The sequence below is a fragment of the Echinops telfairi genome, unplaced genomic scaffold (assembly GCF_000313985.2).
Source record: "Echinops telfairi isolate 266 unplaced genomic scaffold, ASM31398v2 ScPeMD7_11;HRSCAF=52, whole genome shotgun sequence".
Taxonomy (NCBI): Eukaryota; Metazoa; Chordata; class Mammalia; order Afrosoricida; family Tenrecidae; genus Echinops; species Echinops telfairi.
In genome coordinates this window covers 41,231,025-41,251,932 of record NW_022103908.1, presented here as the reverse complement: position 1 = coordinate 41,251,932, position 20,908 = coordinate 41,231,025, and the positions used below count along the sequence as shown (strand labels likewise).

Sequence of the window (20,908 nt, the reverse complement as noted above, 5' to 3'; positions counted from 1 at the left end):
ATAAATGAAGAGCTAATGTTACCTTCTTTGAAAATGTTTATGTAATACTTGGTAACAACTAGTTTCATCTAGTTTTTACCTAGTTGTTGGTAAGTTTCATGTCTAAGAGTGGCCAAACACATCAATTTTTTAATTCAGAAAAAAAATTGGCTACTTAAAACTTTTCTCATGCTTATCTGAATTAATGAATCAATTAAGTTATCAATTATAAATGAGCACAGTAATATAAAAAGAGAAACTGTATTCTCTCCAAATATTTTTTTATATTAAAAGTAATGAGGGGGCTTTAAATGCTCATGGGAAAATATAATAATTCCATTCTCTCTTAATTCTATTTTTCCATGAGCATTCTGAAGCTCCCAAGCATCTAACTAATACAGAACCTTAAGACCACAGTGTATGCTCACAAACTTTCCTGTAATAACTGAAGCATTTTGAACTTGGGCTAGAAGTCCATAACCCCTTATTGGACGGTGTTATGTTCTGGTTCCATGTCTTTTCTTTCTAGAAAGATGAAGGTATTCAATAGCAAGTCTGCTGGTCCAGACCTAACAGTTCAGCTTTGGATCTAATCACTGCTTCAAGCCAAGCCTTTTGCAATTATTTATTAACACATTAGTGGAAATGGGAACCATAATTAATGGCAAGGAGATAGGGACTGCAAACTAAAATGGAAAAAGAGTTCAGAGGAACGCATTTGTACTATTTTAACTTATTCAAGACTATTTGGACCTAAGTAATCCAAATAGGCAAAATGCTAACATAACACCTGCCATACCTTCTTCCCTGCTTGGTGCCCAGTGCGGTTCGGAGTTGGTTGGTTCTTCATCTTCTTGGTATTTCTGAGTAAGTCTCACAAAAAGTGCTCTCTGCACGGCAGGGAAGAGACTTGGCGCGGTCAAAGAGCTTTGGACTGTTGCACTGCTGCCGTCAGACCCACTCCCGTGGTTATGTGGGTCTTGAGCAGTGGGAGGCTGATGCTGAACAAATTCACCAGGCCACATCTCTTCTAGATCGTTAACACAAAAAGAGAGAGATGCCAATTTAGCATTAAAACAAAACAAAATAAAAACGATTGTTGTGGCATTGATTCTAACTCATAGTGACCCTTTGTGACAAAAAAGAACTGCCCCATGGGATTTCAAAGGCTGTACTCTTTTTTTTTTTTTTAACATTTTATTAGGGGCTCATACAACTGTTATCCCAATCCATACACACATCAATTGTGTAAAGCGCATTTGTACATCGTTTCTCAAAACATTTTCTCTCCATTTAAACCCCCGACATTAGGTCCTCATTTTTCCCCTCCCTCCCCGCTCCCCCCTCCCGCATGAGCCCTTGATAGTTTATAAATGGGTATTTTGTCATATCTTGCCCTGTCCGACGTCTCCCTTCACCCACTTTTCGGTTGTCTGTCCCCCAGGGAGGAGGTCACACACAGTTCCATGTAATCGGTTCCCTCTTTCCTACCCATTCTCCCTTTACCCTCCCTGTTTTGTCACTCACACCACTGGTCCTATAGGGCTCATCCATACTGGATTCCCTGTATTTTCAGTTCCTATCTGTACCAAAAGGCTGTACTCTTGAGAGCAGATTGCTACTTTTTCTGCTGCAGAGCAGCTAGGGGGTTTGAACCACTGACCTTTTAGTTAGCAACTGAGTACTTAACCACCGCACATTCAGCACACCATGGCTCCTTGATTTAGCACTACACACCCACCCACCACCCACTACCACCCAAATGTCTTGCCATCAAGTCAATACTGACTCGGCGACTGAGACTGTAAATATGTTATGGGAGCAGACAGTTACATCTGTCTTCTGAAGCGGGGCTAATGGGTTTGAACCACTGACCTTGCAGGAAGTGTCACCAAGGCTTTTTAGCACTGCTCAGCCCACTGCCACTGAGTTGACTTCCACTCATAGTGGCCCTATATAGGGTTTCTGAGGCTTATGGGAGTATTTTCTCCTGCGGAGTGGCAGGTGAGAGTGAACTGCTGTAATCCACTACACCAGGAGCTCCTTAGCACTCGAAACCAAATGTATTGCTATCGAGTCCGTTCTGACTCATAGGAGCCCTAGTGGATTACACATTGGGCTGCTAACTACAAGGTCTGCAGCTCAAAACCACTAGCCACTCACAGAAGAAAGATGAGGCGTTCTGCAGCCATGAAGATTTACAGCCTCACTCACAACATCCTTCATAGGGCCACACCACAAAGATTTGATGTTGAAAATCTAAGCAAACAGGGCTTGACCTCAAACTCACCTGTAGCAGATTTAAGGAAAATGACCTACTCCCTTGGACTTCAAGGAGAAGCAGCAGATGACTGTTATCCCAAGGTTATGGAATGGTGGTGGTGGGGTGTCTTTACATTCTATATATCTTTAAAAAATTATAAAAATTCTATGATTTCACATGTTTGGTTAAATTGAAAACCTATTTGAAGGTTTAACTTTGTCACATTTTACTTAGTTTTATTTATTTGGCCTACTGCCTTTTCAGAAAAAATATTCCGTAGCACCCCTCTGGCTATGAAAATGTTTGTACCATACCCATAATCCAGGATAAAGTCTGCTTTTGTAAGCTTCTGGGTCACTGTAGCATCCCTCAAGGGGCTGTAGCATAAGGCGACCAGACGTCCCGATTTTTAACAATTTTTCCTGCGTCCCACGGCGTCTTTAAAAAGTCCCGATTTTTGGAAAGAATGCACGACAAGCTAAGGTATATGGTTTTCAGCTGCCATATGGCTATTTCGCCAGGATATGAGTTTTATCAATGGTGTCCCGCTTTACCATTGTTAAAATCTGGTCACCTTACTGTAGCACCACTTTGGGAAACAATGGTTCAAAATATACATCTTTACCATACTTTTGTCAAAAGTAAGAGTTTCAATTTGATTTTAGGTTAGAAATGAATTATTTTAAAGTGTGAAACTTACCACTGGAGCTATTGGGAAGCTGGAAGTTTTGGATGGCGTGATGTGAGTAGTAATTATCATAAAACTCAGCTGGGTTTTGTAGGGACTCATAACTGGTGTTGAGTTGCATTTCACTAGGGCTGTGCTGATGTGATGAACCTGGAGGAGAGTGGTTCTCTCGAGGGGCACTCATCATGTGTCCTTGAAAGGCTGCGCAGTGGTAAGCACCACTCATACTCGGTGGTGTCAAAGGTGGGTCTGGTTGAACAAGTACTCCAGATTGGCTGTGTGTGCCTACACCTCCAGGTGGACCAGGTGGCAAAGGTGGGCTTGGTGGCATTGGTAGACCAGGAGGTCCTGCACAAGGGTGATGGCCAGGGGAGCCTGGGTGCATCACAGGACTACTGCATCCCTGAGACATAGTAGGTATAGGACCTGGACTGGACCCAGAACTGTAGATATGCTGATGGTGTGGGCTGCTTCCCTGAAATTGTGATCCTGGTGGTGAGGCACTGTTATAAAATGCTGGTGGCCTGTAGACAGAAAGAATATTTCTTAGTTCAAAGAAAAAAAATTTTTTAAAGAATGTTGCATTGATAGATATTGGTTAAATACTTTTTCTGAATTAGAACAGAATACTATGTTTATAAGAAGCAATTTATTTTACATCTTCAACAGATGGAAACATGCACATGGGCCTTGTCTTCATTTTAGCCCACAATTGTCTTAATTGCTGTTTACTCTTACTTATTATATTGTGGAAAATACATGAGTATAATGAAAAATAAGAGTCACCTCTGATTCCACCACCTACAGACATATTTTGTGAATTGGTACTCTTGGAGTCATTTTTCTAGAATGCAGACTTGAATAAGAAAATGAGGGCACTATTATATAAATACTTTTACACTCTATTACTAACCGAAAGGCTGGCAGTTCAAGTCTACCTAGAGGCTAGTTCTCAAAGATCACTGGAACCACCTGGGGATGTGGTGGAACTATAGTTCCCAGGGCTCTTATCCCTAGAGATTGTGGTTAAGTTGCAAACAGAGTCCAGGTGATCCTCATGAGCAGCCAACTTTGGGTACCTAGGACCTGGAGGTACCATGGAAGAAAGGTCTGCAGTTCTAATTCCAAAAATCAGCCATGGAGAACACCATAGTGCACAGTTCTCCTCTGAGCCACAGGGGGTGCTATGCCTAACAGGGATCAAGTGAACTGCAACTGACTTAGAAAAATATGCAACTCTTCTTTTACAATTTCAAAGGGATTAGTGTTGGCGCACAAAAAGGTTTTTAGTTTGTGGATGCTCTTTTTCCTGGACATCTTGCTAGCTCTATTATTATTATTTTCTGTGTTTGTAAATCTTTTTTTTAAGTCATTTTATTGGAGGCTCGTACAACTCATCACAATCCATACATCCATCCTTATGTCAAGCACATTTGTACATGTTGCCATCATCGCTTTTAAAAAAAATCATATTGGGGCTCATACAACTCTTATCACAATCCTTACATCAATTGTGTAAAGGACACTTATACATTCATTGCCCTCATCATTCTCAAAATTGCCATCATCGTTTTCAAAGCATTTTCTTTCTACTTGAGCCCTTGGTATCAGCTCATTTTCCCCCCTCCCTCCCTCATGAACCCTTGATAATTGATAAATTATTTTTTATGTCTTGCACTGTCTGATGCTCCCTTGTCTGTTGTCCATCCCCCTGGGAGGGGGTTACAGGTAGGTCATTGTGATAGGTTTCCCCTTTCTCCCCCCACCTTCTCCTTACCCTCAATATTGGTCCCGAGGAGTTTGTCCTGTATTCCCTGTGTTTCCAGCTCTTACCTGTATATTACAATTTTTAAGTCAACTGAATGTAATCCAGCTTATTATTATTAAACCCAAAAATTGAGGGAAGAAAAATATTAAAATGAGAAAAACTAATAAAAGCCATTCTTAATAGTAAATTTAAAGTCGTTTTTATGTAATAGTAAATAAATGTGTACAACAATTGGGTCCGTATGAGATGAAGAAATAAATCGACATCTTATTTTGGTGCTTTTAATTATACATACAAACAACAATTACAGGGACTTGTTGACAAAGCATGTAGGTTTGAGAAAAGGCCAAGTGAACCCCTGGAACTGATGGTTTATTTTAAGGCAGAGGCCCACAGCTTTGGATGAATAATTTGCCTATGACTTTTTGCCCTCTTTTCTTTTAATGCAGCAAACAACTGTGGCCAATGAAAGGAAACAAGACTGGAAGTTTGTTCATTTAGATATTAGACCTAGTTTCTTTTTAATTTCCACACTTTATTCCCCCCATAGCCTTGAAGTTCTTGGTGTCCTTCATGCCTTTCTTACAACTACCCAGGTGCAATAAAGTCTTCCTCAAATGTACAGGATTTCTTTTATGTTCAACCCCCCCCCCCCACCACACACACACACACACACACACACACAGAGTACTAGAGACCCTGGTAAATAGGGAATAGGAGTCTGAATGGCTTGTTCACAAATGGGGTCCAGATTCAGTGGCTGAGAAAACAGACACCACAGTGACCTCCTTTTCAAACATGGCAAAGATCATTTTGCTTTCTGCCTTTACAAACATATCCATCAGTTTTAGGCATCATGATACTACTCTAGCAAAAATGCAAGTATAAAAGGCTGGAGGGACTCTTGCTTGGAGACCTTTAAGCATCAAGCTGGGAATCTAACCCATGGCAGTGACCATCATGGGAGGATGGTGAGGTCCAAAGGAGAGGCTGGACGCTCGGTGCATCGGTGTAGGTATGGTCAGCATGTGGCTGAGGGAGACACGTGTCTGGAGAGGGCAGCGGGGTTAGAAGAGCTGTTCTTGGGTCAGTCCTCTAGTGGGTCATGAACCTTGGACTTGCTAGACATTTTTCAGTTTCTGGATTCCTTCCTTCTTCATAGTCAGAAGTCTATTAATACTGTGCCCACAGGCGTTGCAGACAGGTCTCCATTGGCATTCCTCCTCCAGAGGCCTACAGCCTTTCCTTAGGCTTAATGAGGGGTCAGTTCTGCTCATTCATTTTGTGGCAGAGCCCGCAGGCATTGCAAATGCGGTGTTCCGTCCCATCTCTCTCCCCGGAACCTGCGCAGAGAAGGGTGATCCGGCTGGGAAGTTGCTGTGGTGGGAGGTTTACTGTTGTCGTCGGTTGCCCTGCAGTTTACACACTCCCTGCTGGTGCTGGATCTTGCCTTGGGACTCAACTTGAATCCAAAGCAGGTAGACAAGCCTCCTAGCAGGCTGCTGGGAGGGAAGAGTCCGGACCTAAATTCGGGAACATAGGGCTAAGGAGGAGGCCTCTCCAAGGTAGTCATGCAGTCTCAGGAATGCAGGGACTCAAGCTTTATGCTGTCCAGCAGGGACACCTGGTACTTGATGCACTCCTTCTTATCCTGGTGGGCAGAGTCGGTGTGGAAAGGGACAGGTCCGGAATGGGTGGGAATGTGAAGAGATGGGCTGGAACAGACTGCTGACATGAAGGAAGAGGAGGCGGGGGTTAGGGGAGATAGATTGAGAGGAGGCCCGGGGAGCCATGATGGATGCATGTCTTGGATAAGGTGACAAGGTTCCAGGGTAAAGCGCTGTGGTGGCTGCCCAGGGCTCTGCTGCCATCCAACCAGGGCAGGAATCCATGCAGCAGCAGAGGGCTGCACACCTGCCTCCCATGGTGGGCCGGATAGTACTACTGCACGGCAGCCCTCACTGAGTTTCCATAGCAGGACGGGACATGGTTGGCTTGGTCGTGGATGTTAAAAAGTACATCACCTCATCTGGCAAAGGGTACTGCGCCAGGCCCATGCAGGCGTGGCCGAGGCCTGGTGGTGCGTGTCCAGGTGCTGCCCATTGAGTACTGGACATGGTAGTGGTTCACCCAGAGCGGCTGGTTCACCTTCATAGACTGGATCTGCACTTGCGTCCCTCTTGCTGGGCCTGGAACCTGCGCAGAGAAGGGCGGTCTGGCTCGGAAATTCCTGTGCTGGGATGTTTACTGTCGTCGGATGGGATGGTCTTTAAATGATTTGTTTTCAATGGCAAAATGGGGAATGGGGAATTTAGGAATGAAAAGTGAAGAAGTAAGAGTTTGTTTCTTTAAAAAAATTTTTTTAGGGGTATTTTAACAAAGAGAATGGGAAGAAAAAATAAATTCAGAAGAGAAAAAATGGGGTCACATAAGAGAACCAACTATAAAGGAAGGTGAAGATAAGGTGAAGATACCTTGAATTTTCTCAAGTGAGGCTCCCCTTACCCAGTGTGTCCTCTGGAGACTGAGCTGCTTCGGGGGCCAGCTGGGTAGCGATGAACAGAGAGAAAGTGGACGACCTGAGAGCAGATACTGCTCATCAGGTCACTTAGCTCGCTCTATTTAGCCCTGTCTCTCAATATACACAGCATACCAAAAAAAACCACACCCAAAATTCACCTTCAAAGTACTCTCCATTACACATTTGTCAAATCGGCGATTCCATTCATGGAAACATTTTTCAAATTCATCCGTTTGGATGGCTGACAGAACCCCTCTTGTTTTTTTTCTTCACCTCTTCTATGTTGTTAAATCGCTGTCCTTTCATGTCCCTCCCTCTTCATTCACGGAAACAAAAAGAAGTCACACAGAGCAAGGTCAGGTACAGTGGAGCAAGAGGCATGCTGTTTTTTGCCCCAAATAAGAGCACTGAGATGGCTGAATGAGCAGGTACATTGTCGTGGTGGCAAAACCAGTCCCCCACTTGCCACAAATCAGATGTGATTTTTTTGGTCACACACTGTTAGGCAATCTTTTCATAACCTCTAAATACAAAGCTTGCTTAATAGTCTGACTTGGGGGAACGATCTCCAAATGCACTATCCCCTCACATCAAAACACAAATGAGCATCGTCTTGATCTTTTATTTCATTTGACAAGTTTTTTTGGGTGAGGTGATGATGGCGTCTTCCACAGGCTTGACTGATGCTTGGTTTTGGTGTCTGAAGAATCACCAGTAATGACCTTGGGAAAAAAGTCTGGGTCTCTTTGAAGCTGTTCTTTCAAAGCACAGCATGTTTCTACTCGATGCTCTTATTCCTGGTTAGTAAAAACCCGAGGTGCAAATTTTGCAGCGACTCTTTTCATTCTCAAATCTTCTGTTAAAATTTGTTGAACTGAGCTCCAAGATAGTCCAGATAATTTCCTCATCGCTTCAATGGTCTGTCATTGGTCTTCGAGCAAAAGTACAAGAATTTTGTCAACATTTTTGTCTGTTCAAGAAGTTAACCGACGTCCAGAATGAGGTTTGTCATCAATTAACATTACACCTTTTTTGAAACAGTAAAGCCACTCATACGCTTTAGTTTTTTCCATAGTGCTGTCCTTGTAAACTGTGTTCAACATCACAACAGTTTCTGTGGCATTTCCTGCTCCTCACCCCAAGTAGGAAACAAAATTTCACAGCCACATGGTGTTCTCTTAAATCAGCCATCACAAAAAACGAGGCTTGCATAAAACTGCTTGCATGAAAAAATTCACTTCCCCAGCAACACTACTGGGTGCACCAACTCAGAATGAATTGTTTGATGCTCGCCCTATGGGAAAAATGCATACTATGAAAGCTCCACCCAGTAGAGCCTTTTTTGTTTTTTTTTTTGTACTGTGTGTGTGTGTGTGTGTGTATAAATAACAGGGAATACATTCTTTTTGAAAGTATCAAAAGGCGGCAGGCAGCTCAGTGTTCCTCAATTATTTCTAATAGTTTTGTCATTTGTTATTTTTGGATTTACTGGAGGAAACTGACAATGAGTCAGCCTCTCAAATTTAGAAAATCTTTATATTTTTTGTATCTTTCATTGCATTGATTAGTATCTAATAAACACTATTAACAAAATAGTGGATATCCTTATCTTCTTGATTTCTTTTTGATGCTTTACTTAATTGTGAAATTGCTGTAAATTTCTTGTTTCTCTTTTGCTGAGACCCAGTACTTCTTCCCTGAGCAAGATTTTTTAAAAAGTAAAAAAAAAAAAAAAAGTCAACAGTGTATATTATGCAAAACTGCAGACCTTGCTGGGCGGGCTGAAGAAATGGAATGGTTTTGTTAGAAAATGCTAATCTAGATCAGGACAACTTACCCAGAACTCTTATTCCAAAAGCCTGAGGAAACACTTCTCTTTCATAAATGTGATAGGAATAGAGAACCGATTGCAATGATCAACATATAACACCCCCTACCGTTGCCCCGGGGAACAAACAACAGAAACATAGGTGAAGGGAGTCAGAGGACAGTGTAAGATATAAAAACAATTATTTATCATTTATCAAGGGTTCATGAGGGGGGGTGATGAGGAGCTGATACCAAGGGCTCAAGTACAAAGAAAATGTTTTGAAAATGATGATGACAACATATTTACACATATGTGTGATACAATTGATTTATGGATTGTTATAAGAGCTGTAATGGCCCTCAATAAAATGATTTGTTAAAAAAAATGTGAGAGGCTGGAGGTATATTAACTCACTACTAGAAAAAATTAGATCAGCTGGCAAGTATGAGCATCCCACCCACCTGCTAATGGCCTTCAGGATTACTTACTTGAGCGAGAGGTTTCTGAAACTCTGTAAGGATTCCAGAGAAAAAAGCAAAGCACTTAGGTCAGTCAGTAGAATATGGGGACAAGGGGGAAGCAAGACTCTGTGGACAAGCCAGATGTCTGCTCTCTTTACCTGAGTTTTGCTATATGATCATGAAATACAGGTTATTTCTAAAACGGGTCTTTTTAGGAAAAAAAGCTCTACCACTTTTGAAAACTTAAACTTACTTTTTCCCAATCTTGTGTGCTAAATCCACAGTAGGTTTTACAACAATTTCAAAGAGAGATGGAATTTTCTTGAAATCATCAGAGAGATCTGTTGGAAAATCCTCTTCAGGTTCAGAAAAGGAAAAATGTTCTGCAGGGGTTGGCAGGAGCCCAACTCCTGGAGGCGGCTTGGGAAGAGGAGCTATGCCACGTCTTCTAAGTTCTTCTAATTCTCTCTCATCTTCATTTGTGGGATCTTCATCAGTATTCAACACCTAAAAGTAGTAGGTACAGATTAATGGTTCAAGTCAACTTCTCTTCTTTACATTTAAAACAGTGAAGGTATTAGTAAACTAGTTTTGCCAATAACAAAAGGCAATACCAAAGTTGAAAAGGATCATACACAGCCACCAAAGTTGAAAAGGATCATACACAGCCTAAGTCTTTACAGTTGACAAAGAGAATGAGTTTCCAAGCAGTAAAGGGTATTGCTCAAGGTCAATGAGCTAAAATGCAATTTTAGGGTTCAACAATTTTCAGAGGTCAGAACAAACCATTTCTAATTCCCTATGCTTACTTTTCTAACACACTATATTAACAGAATAAAACAAACTCAAATTGTCAGCAGGGTTTTGTAAAATATTCTAAGTTGTTATTACCCACTAATGTCTGAAAGTAAGTGATTCAAGTTAAATCTGTGGAGTTAAGAATGGAGGTACAAATATATTACTCACTTTGTCCAAAAGTTTCTTTGTTTCTTTAGTCAGATCATCATGAGAAAATTTACAGTTGTTTCCTTGGTAACATTTTGCTCCAGTATGATAGAACTTGCAGGGGAATTCACGTAAATAAAAATATTAAGGAACAGATCAAAAGTTAACTGTAAGACTATATCAGTAAAACTATATTAGTAAGACTGTATTAGTAGTTTTCTATAATTACATTAAATAATTTCTATTAAAAATTTTTACTAAAAATATATTTCAGTTAAAAAACAAAAAAACTTTAAATCTATCGTACTCTATTAACTAGAAAACTACTTTTAAAAAAAGAAAGTGTTTATAATGGTTATAGCAAGTTTTGTTACTTTCCACAATAAAATAGTAACATAACAGATTTTACAAGTGCTCATGCCTATGAAGAAAATAAGGGAATTTGATATGCCATGTTAAAGTTCAATATCTGTAAAAGAGAAAACTAGATACACATTTTTAAGAGATTTTTAAGATACATTTATAAAGAAAATTTTAAATTGAGTAGTGAAAATTGTCCCACTCAAGTGGGCTGCTTAAAAAAAATTATCATTATTATATTGTTGTTAAAGGGCTAAAAATAAAATGATTATCATCACAGATACAAAAGCCAACTGATAAAATTAAAAATAATTTTTTGAGTGAAAAAAATAACGCAATACAATATAACCCTGTGTATTGCAAGGAGTTGGAAACAACCCAAATTTCTATCAACTGACGAGTAGATTAAAAAACTGTGGTACTTACATACAATGGAGTACTACACATCCCTAAAGAGCAGTGATGACTGTATGAAGCACATCGCTGCATGGGAAGAACTGGAGGAAATCATGCTAAGCAAAGTAAGCCAAGCACAAAAGGGCAAGTACAACATGAGTCCGCTGAGGTAAGCTTTAAAAAAAATGCAAAATGGGCATAGGGAAAAGCTACTGTATACAAACATTCCTGGGGTGAGGTCCAGGTAGTATGGCAGGGGCCAGACAAATCAAGGGATACATATGGTAGCCAACTAAAAAGGAGGGAGGGAAAGGGAAAAAAAAATGAAATGGGTAGCGGAGGCACAGAGTACTAACCCACCCAAAGGGAGGGTATTTTTTATATCTCCACAGGGAAAAAGGGACGAGACTTCAACCCAGTGCTCCAAGATGTGAATGCAACATGCCGGCATGGTGTAGGGAACCAGTGGAGAGGTCTGAGGGGTCAACCCCAATCCCAACTACGTGGACACCTGCCCCTACCCCAACAAGAATATATTTCAGAGGACAGCACTGAGGCTGTAGCTCTGGGAGAGGGACATGTCTGATCAGAGCACATGGGAGCAAATGAAGGGGGAGAAAGAGAGAGTGGAGCACATCCTGGCCCACCAAGCCTTGAGGACAATATTCCCGCTCAGAGCAGTCAATCCACAGAGAAGACCACATGGCCGGCTCCACTATGAGACATGACACCCCTCACTGATCCATAGCCCTACAGGGGACAACACAGGAGACACAGTGTGGGAATCCCGCCTGATCTGATCCCACCACACCGAATCAAAACACTAAGGGCGTGCAACAGAACAGCAAGGGGAGCAGAGCAATGAAGTCCCCAGGGAATACCAAAAATAGACTTTGGGGCCAGGGCTTGGCGCCCCAACAGACTCAACTGGAAAACACTCCTAAAGGCCAACAAACAGTCCTTGAACTAACTACAAGCTTTTCTTTCTTCTTGTTGTGTTTTGTTTTGTTTTTTTGTCATTGGCTTGTTTTAGTTTTTTTTTATTTTGTTGCTTGGTTTTGCTATGTCTTGTTTTAGTGCATGTTATTATCTCTGCAGGTCTGTCTAAATGGATGAACAATCTGGAGGAGAAAACAACAGGACCGATGGGACATGGGAGAGGGGGAGGTGGGGGGAAAGGAAGTGGTATTAACACAAACCCAGGGACAAGGGAACAACAAGTGATCCAAATCGGTGGTGAGGAGCATGTAGGAGGCCTGGTAGGTAATGTAGCCAAGGGTGACCAAGGGTAATGTAGCCGAGAGGAATTACTGAAGCCCTAATGAAGGCTGAACATGATAGTGGGACAAGAGGAAAGTAAAAGGAAATAGAAAAAAAGAGCTAAGAGGTAAAGTACATGTATAGAGGTCTAAATAAAGGCATGTACATATGTAAATATATTTATATATGAGGATGTGGAAATAGATCTATGTGCATATATGTATAGATTTAGTATTAAGGTAGCAGATGGACATTGGGCCTCCACCCAAGTACTCCCTCAATGCAAGAATACTTTGTTCTATTAAACTAGCATTCCATGATACTGACCTTCCCAACACAATCACTGAAGACAAAGCGGGTGCATAAGCAAATGTGGTGAAGAAAGCTGTTGGTGTCCAGCTATCAAAAGATATAGCATCTGGGGTCTTAAATGCTTGAAGGTAAACAAGTGCCCATCTAGCTCAAAAGCAACAAAGCCCACATGGAAGAAGCACCCCAGTCTGTGCGATCACGAGGTGTTGAAGGTATCAGGTATCATCAGATCAAAAAATCATATTGTGAATGAGGGGGAATGCGGAGTGGAGACCCAAAGCCCATCTGTAGGCAATTGGACATCCCCTTACGAAAGGGTCGCAGAGAGGAGTGCAGTGTAGCTATGATGAAACATACAACTTTCCCCTAGTTCCTAAATGCTTCCTACTCCCCCACTATCATGATCCCAATTCTACCTTACAAATCTGGCTAGACCAGAGGATGGGCACTGGTACAGATAGCAACTGGAAACAAGGAATCCAGGTCGGATGATCCCTTCAGGACCAGTGCTGTGGGAGTGGCAATACCGGGAGAGTGGAGGGAGGGTGGGGTGGAAAGGGGGAACTGATTACAAGGACATATGACCTCCTCCCTGGGGATGGACAATAGAAAAATGGGTGAAGGGAGGTGTCAGACAGTGCAAGATATGACAAAATAATTTATAAATTATCTAGGGTTCATGGGGGGGCGGGAAGAGTGAGGAGGGCGGGGGAAAATAAGGAGCTGATGCCAGGGGCTTAAGTGGAGAGCAAATGTTTTGAGAATGATGAGGTCAATGAATGTACAAATGTGCTTTACACAATTGATGTATGTATGGATTGTGATAAGAGTTGTATGAACCCCTAATAAAATGATTTTTAAAACCCCAAAACAATATAACCTGTGTAAGTCAGAACTTCTGAGGAAATCTACCAGAGAAGGAAAATTCAAATATCTTCCACTATATAAGTGAAAGAAGATCTGGAAAAACAAAGGAGTCATGTTAAGTTTTGACTCTCAGAGGTTTAGACAGTTCATATCCTTAACTTCATGTTAGAAAAAAAATCTACCTGGAAACTATAATCAAAAGCTAATTCAAAAGAAGCATTTTAATTAAAACATAACATGTTTCCTGGAATCACTATTGTTTAACATTATTCTACAAGTATAGTGTATATAACTAAAATTAAGTAGAAGGTATAAACATTGAGAATGAAGAAAATTACAACTATTTGCTGATGGTATGACAGTTAAAAACAAAACCACACGTAAGAATAAACTTTTGGATGGGAAAAACCCTGCATGTTAGAATAGGGGCTTTTAGGCGAATAGTTCAAAGAATTCAAAAGGTGTCCGTTTCCAAATAAATATTGCTAAATCAAGTTCTCTTTCATCATGTGTGTTCTTCATCAGTATAAAGTGAAAAATACAAGTATCATAATTATAGATATTAGTATTTTTAAAAATTATGTGGATAAATATACACAAACATATGAGGGGGCTACAAATGGTTTGTGGAAAGGCAATTAAATGATAGACTTTTCGATGGGTTTTTTAAAGCCTCCTTATACATTCATTCATGTACCTACCACCTTAGCACAGAAGGCAAATCTCAAATGACTTTAAGCCTTATTATTAACATGATTTATCCCCAAAGGATAAGATTACTGAGGATTGAAAAAAAAGTAAGTTTGGAAATTTTCAAAGTGAGTAGAGAGAATAATAAAATGAATCCCCTCATGCTGACCATATAGATTCAATAATTTCCATCATTTAGCAAATTTAGTACCAGCAGTATATTCCTTCATGATTCTCCTTCCAAATACTGAAGTATTTTAAAAATACTGCACGTTACATATGTATATGTGTGTGTATACACACATGCTTTAAATAAGGAGTAATTTTTCTTAATAATCATAATCCCATTATCAACCCAACAAAATTGGTACATTAATTTAATCTCAGATCCAATCAACATAAAATAATAAATGTTAATGTTGTTTTAAAAATAACTGCTTCATTCAAATCAGAATCCAAACATGATCCACAATTACCTCTAGTTAACGTACAAGTTTTTCAATCCCTCTGTAAGAATCCCGTAAGGAGCCCTGGTGGCATAATTGGTTATTGAGCAGCAAACTCTATGGTCAGCAGTTCAAACCAGCCTGCAAGGGAAAGCTGAAGCTTTCTGCTCCTGGAAAGATTTAGTCTCAGAAATACTCGGGTTGCTCCAAGTTGGAATTGACCCAATGCTGTGTTACTTGTTTTGCTTTCAAAGTTTCCCCTTTTATTTTTCTATAATTTCTTTGTTAAAAGAAACTTGTCATTTGTTGTCTTGACAAATAAACTAGAATTTAGTTCATTGTACCTCTGTGATGTCCTATATATCCTGTAAGATCCCTGGGTGGCATAAATGGTTTTCACTCAACTATTAATCAAAAGCTTTGTGGTTCATGTCCTCTCCAATGAAGAAGAAATGTCTGGAAATTTGCTTCCATAAAGATTATAGCCAAGAAAACCTTGTGACTCATAGTTCTACTCTAGCCTATAAGACTGAATGCAGCATTGATTTCATCTCTTGTATTTCCTATAAACTGGTCATTGGATTTAGACATTTGGTTATATTCATAGTCTCATTTCTAGCACTACTACTTTATAGTTGGCATTCACTCCCAACTACACCATATCAGGAGGTATTTGTCTTCTTGTTCCACCCTTTTCAGTGACTGATAACTTTGAACTGTTGACCTTTCAGTTAGCAACCAAGTGATTAACCTCTGGTTCCACTGGGCCTACTATCAGTTGACTCAGGTTATTACAGGCCTGATATATTCAACTTTTCACTTACTGATTTCAGCAACATTAATAATAACTGCCTAGATTCCTTAATTAACTATAGTTGACTCTCGAACACAGGGGTTAGGGGTGCCAACTCTTCCATGGTAAAAATATGCATATATAACTTTGACTCCTGCCCAAACTTATTTACAAATAGCTTACTGTTGGCCAGGAGCACTGATGTTGTACGTGGTTACACATTGGGCTGCTAAGCACAGGACAGCAGTTTGAAACCACCAGCTGCTCTTCAAGAGAAAGATGAGGTAAAGATAGGAAAGAATTATGGTGCCGAAACCCAACAGGGGGCAGGTTTTATTTTCTCCTATAGGGTCACCATGATGTCAGAATCAACTTGACAGCAATGGGTTTGATTTTGGTTTTACTGTTGACTGGGAACCTTACCAATAGGAAACAGTCAAAGAACACACGTTTTGTATGCTACAGGTAGTGTATACTGTATAATACAATAAAGTAAATCAGAGAAATGAATATAGGGTTGCTATGAGTTGGAATTGACTGGATGGCAGGGAGAGAAAACATTAAGAAAATGATAAGAAAAAGCACATTTAAAGTAGTTAACTGTATTTTTTGATACCAAGTTTATGTTGTATTTATTTTTTTAAAAAATCACATATAGGTGAACCCACCTAGTTCAAATCCATGTTGTTCAAGGGTCAACTGTTGTTAGAATTTTCAAATTAGTGGGATTGCTAGGTCAAAGGGTAACTGCCTGTGCAAATTTCTCTCCATTTGGTACACCATTTCTACATTCCAACCAAGGTAAGAGTATACCTATTCCTCACTTACCCTCATTATCCAACATCTTGCATTTACAAAAGTGAAAAAAAAAAAAAAGGTAGTATCTATTTTGTAAATTGACAATGCATGTCTAGCAAGTAACAAATGTCAAAGTGCAAGGTGAGAGTAACACTGGCTGTGACGGTTAATGTTATGTGCCAACTTGGCTAGGTGATGATTCTCTGTGGTTTGGCAGTTATGCCATATTGATGTAATTTGCCACTTATGTTATGATGTGGTCCTCCTCCCTTGTGGGCACTGATGTGAGTATCCTCCATTTTTGCATCATGCCAATTTCTGCATTTTAGAACCTAACCATGTTGAAAAGTGAGGTACGTGAGGGGGTACCCCCAAAAAAACAGGTGCGATGTGGGGCGATAGTGCATTTGGAGTTCATTCCACTAGGTCTGACTGTTAATCAAGTTTTCTATTTAGAGGTTCTGAAAGGATTGTGGAAAAGTGTGGAACAAAAAAGTCCTAATTTGTGGCAGATGGGGAACTGAATTTGCCACCACAACAACGCACCTGCTCATGCAGCCATCTCAATGTGCTAGAGTTTTCGGCAAAAAACAGCATGCCTCTCTTGCCACCCGCACCTGACTCACCTGACCTCACTCTGTGCGACTGCTTTTTGTTTCCGTGAACGCAGAGGAACATGAAAGGACAGCAATTTGATGACATAGAAGAGGTGAAGAAAAAAAATGAGGGAGGTGCAGTCAGTCATTCAAACAGATGACTCTGAAAAATGTTTTCAAGAATGGAATCACATATTTGACAAATGTATTGAGTGTAATGGAGAGTACTTTGAAAAAAATGTAAATATATAGCTTTGGGGAAAAAAATCCATTTGGGGGGTCCCCCTCATAGGTATATGTCTATATTCCCAAGCACTATTAACAAACTTTACAGCCAGTTTTTAATTTTTGAAAATCTGATAGCTGCACATGTTATCTTAGTGTAGATGAATCCACATACTTCTTAAGAATATGACTGTCTTTTCAGGACGATTTGTACTTTTTTTCCCCCTGTAAACTATCTGTCTCTCTTGCCCTATGTTATCTCAGTTTTTAGAAAATCATGTACTAAGGATATACCTTTTTGTAAGTTACATACATTACCAATGATTTTTTTCCCAATGATTGTTTTTAACATGTGCCTTTTAATTTTGCTTATGTCATTTTGATATGCAAATTTAAAATTATGTAACTAAATGTTCAATCTCTTCCCTCATTGCTTCTGGATTTTGAGTCATAGTTAGGAAAATTTCTGCTTTTTGGAGTTAGAATTCATTCATGCATTCTCTGGTATTTTTTACATAGTATAGTTTTTTATATTTAGAATCCTGGATTGGGTTTTTTTTGCTTTTCATTATATTCACTTCCCGTTTTTAAAAAAATCAACAAAATTATCTTAAAATTTATCTGGCAAAGTACACATGAGAATAAACTAAAAATAAAGAAAAACACTTTGGAGCAAAGCTGCTCTACCAGACATCTTTGTACTATTTTTGTAGAAATAATTACAGCAAAGCAATACAGACATAAAGGTCAATAGATCCAGGGAGTCATATAGAAAGTTTAAGGAAAAAGCTCCACCATGTATTTAATCATTCAGGGTGTACTATAGAATTTCTAACACATGGGAAAGGTCCCACTACTCATAAATGGTAGTGAATCACTAGTTAGATATTTGGAGGGAAATTAACATAGATTCAGAATATATTATTTAAAATATAGTAAAAATCCAATTTTGGTGGGGGGAGGGGTACAATTTAAATGTATAGGCTTGTCAAAGGGAAAAGTATGAAGGAATATAGTGTTTATTACTGAATGGGAAGGCTTGATGGTTTTAAATAATTTATTACTTAGGAAGCTATGCAAAATAAGTCATGGAATAAATATTTTGCCAAGTTCTCCTTCAGGAAACAGTCTTTTGAAATGCTTTTTGCTAATTATATCACATCTGAAGTACTTCTATTTCTTAGATTTTTGCCATGCAAAAGGTAATTACTTCATTTTCCCTACAGAATAAAAATTCATTTACTCTTTTGAAGTACAAAGGCTTTCTGGAATGGATTTATGTAGTACATTATTTTAAATTTAAATGCATACCAATCTTCCTAGATTGCATTTATGAGTTAAAAAAATCCTCAATTATCGAGCTAAGACACATTTCCTTAAAGGATATTATGCATATAAATACAGTTTTCTCCTTTGGTACAATATCCTTGTAAATAAAATTTGCAGATCTCTTTTCTCTTCTCCAATTCTGCATCATGGTCAAATTTGCACTGATCTCCCTGGTCACAAAGAATAGAAGAAAAAAAGTCAAAGAAAGAAAAAAAATCAAGAAAACAAAGAACAACAATTGAATTATTTTTGCCATCTTGTTTCAAAGAGGGACACTGTCCTATCTTCAGTCTTTCAAATTAACTTAATAATTCAAATAATCCCTGAGAATTGTTGCCCAATAAAGTGGAGATGTTTAATAGTCTATGCAGAGGCAGCACTATTGGTAAAGTGCATGGCTCAGAGGTTATTGTCTGTGTTCCACCACAATTTATCATTTCAAGCTCTTCTGTGAATACGTAATTTATTCTTGGTACCATGGATAAAATAGGGATAATAACAGTAATTATTTCATAGAAATGCTGCAAGGATTAAATAATTTAATAATAATAATCCACTTAGAATCATACCTGCTTCAATCAGATTCTACTTTGCAAGTAAAATATGATTTCATTAAACCCTCAATTTTAAATTCTACTTATTTTGAAAATTTAAATGATATTTGACATTCTTTGATGTTCCAATAAATTTACCTTAATACATCTTCCTTCCAGAAAGTATTTACAGATCTGTTTTCCTTTGTGTTCCACTGTGTGCTGATTAATAAATTCCTGAGTCATAACTTTCCATTTTTTCCCTGGTTTATTATTCTGTAAGAAAAATATTTGGATATTAAACATTAGTAGGTATTAAAATGTATAGTCACATGGATTTGGAAAGTAATACAAATTAAGATTAGACATTTACTTGGAGAGAGGATACTTTTAGCAATCTGCTTGTTTCTATCAATGATTGCAAAGAACCTACTTCTTTCCACTTTAATGCAGATATTAACTATAATCTTTAGAATAAAATTTTGAAAATAGTAGTTTTTACAAAAGTATAATAAAATCTGTACTTTCATGTATTATTGTTAGATATGTTATTAAAGACTTTAAAATGTCTTTATCTTTCAGTGCAGGAGACTAGGCCCCTTGAGCCAAGGGCACCTATAATGTGACTCAGCAGGAACTGCTTTCCTGGAGTGGAGTCAGCCGTGATGACGTAGAGTAAAACCTGTGAGAGCAGAGCCTTCGGGATCTTCATTTGCTAATGGGGCATGATGCAATTTAAGAAGAAACAGCTGTAAACATCAGCTAATGATTGGAATTTTATGTGAAGAAGTATGAATCTAGGAAAATTGGAACTTGTAAAAAATGCAATGGGATACATACAAATTAATGTTCTAGGTATAGTGCATGAAAATGGACTTGTTTGGGCCATTCTGAATCAGAAAATCATAAGATTTACTATGCCAGGAATAACACAATCAAGAGGAATGGAGTTGCATTGTCAAAAAGGATATTTCAAAATCAATCTTGAAGTGCAATGCTGTGATAGAAATTTATCTATCTACCTTCAAGGAAATCCAATCAAATCCAACCACAAAAGCTAGTGATAAAGAAACTGAAGAATTTTACCAATGTCTTCAGTCAGAAATTGATGAAACATGCAATCAAGTTTCATCGATGATAATAATTGGCATATGGAATGCAAAAATTGGAAACAAAGAGGAAGGAACTGAAGTTGGAAAGTATAGTCTTGGTTACAGAAATAAGCTGAAGAGTGCATGATAGAATTTGCAAGACCAATGATTTGTTCATAGCAAACATCTTTTTTCAACAACACAAAAGGCAACTATACACATGAACATCTTCAGATAAAATACACTGAAATAAAATTGATTATAGCTGTGGGAAGACACAATGCAAAACTTTAACATCAGCACTTAAAACCAGGCCAGGGGTTGACTGTGGCACATACCATCAATTGATCAAATATAAGTCAAGTTAAAGCTGAAGAAAATTAAAACAAGTCCACTAGAGCCAAAACACAACCTTGAGTCTATCCCGCCTGAATTTTGAGAACATCTCAAGAACATATTTGATGCAGTGAACACTAATGACAACAAACTTGATGAAAACTGTGAGAGGGCAAGAATATCATTCATGAAAAAAGCAAAAGGTCATTTAAAAGACTTGAAAGAAAGATCAGTTGATGAGAAGCGACTGAAAAACTCTTAATCATAGAGTAGCTGAAGTAGATGGAATAAATGATAAAGTCAAAGAGTTGAATAGAAAATACAGACATACTGCATAGAATAGGCTGGATGAACAATCTGGAGAAGAAAACAACGGGACTGACAGTTCCGGTGGGACATGGGAGAGGGGGAGGTGAGGGGAAGGGAAGAGATGTTAACAAA

At 38.9% G+C, this 20,908-nt stretch overlaps 1 protein-coding gene across 1 annotated transcript in view; it reads right to left on the bottom strand.

Moving 5' to 3' along the window:
• The window catches only part of ZC3H6 (zinc finger CCCH-type containing 6), a gene marked incomplete at its 5' end in the record, with an annotated part of 51,834 nt that overhangs the window by 5,178 nt on the left and 25,748 nt on the right, over positions 1–20,908 (bottom strand). Inside the window, 6 exons of the mRNA XM_045287096.1 lie at positions 779–1,009; positions 2,943–3,454; positions 9,744–9,997; positions 10,457–10,566; positions 18,566–18,677; positions 19,200–19,316. Of these exons, the coding sequence (XP_045143031.1) occupies positions 779–1,009; positions 2,943–3,454; positions 9,744–9,997; positions 10,457–10,566; positions 18,566–18,677; positions 19,200–19,316 (1,336 nt within the window). The remainder of the gene's footprint in view (positions 1–778; positions 1,010–2,942; positions 3,455–9,743; positions 9,998–10,456; positions 10,567–18,565; positions 18,678–19,199; positions 19,317–20,908) is intronic.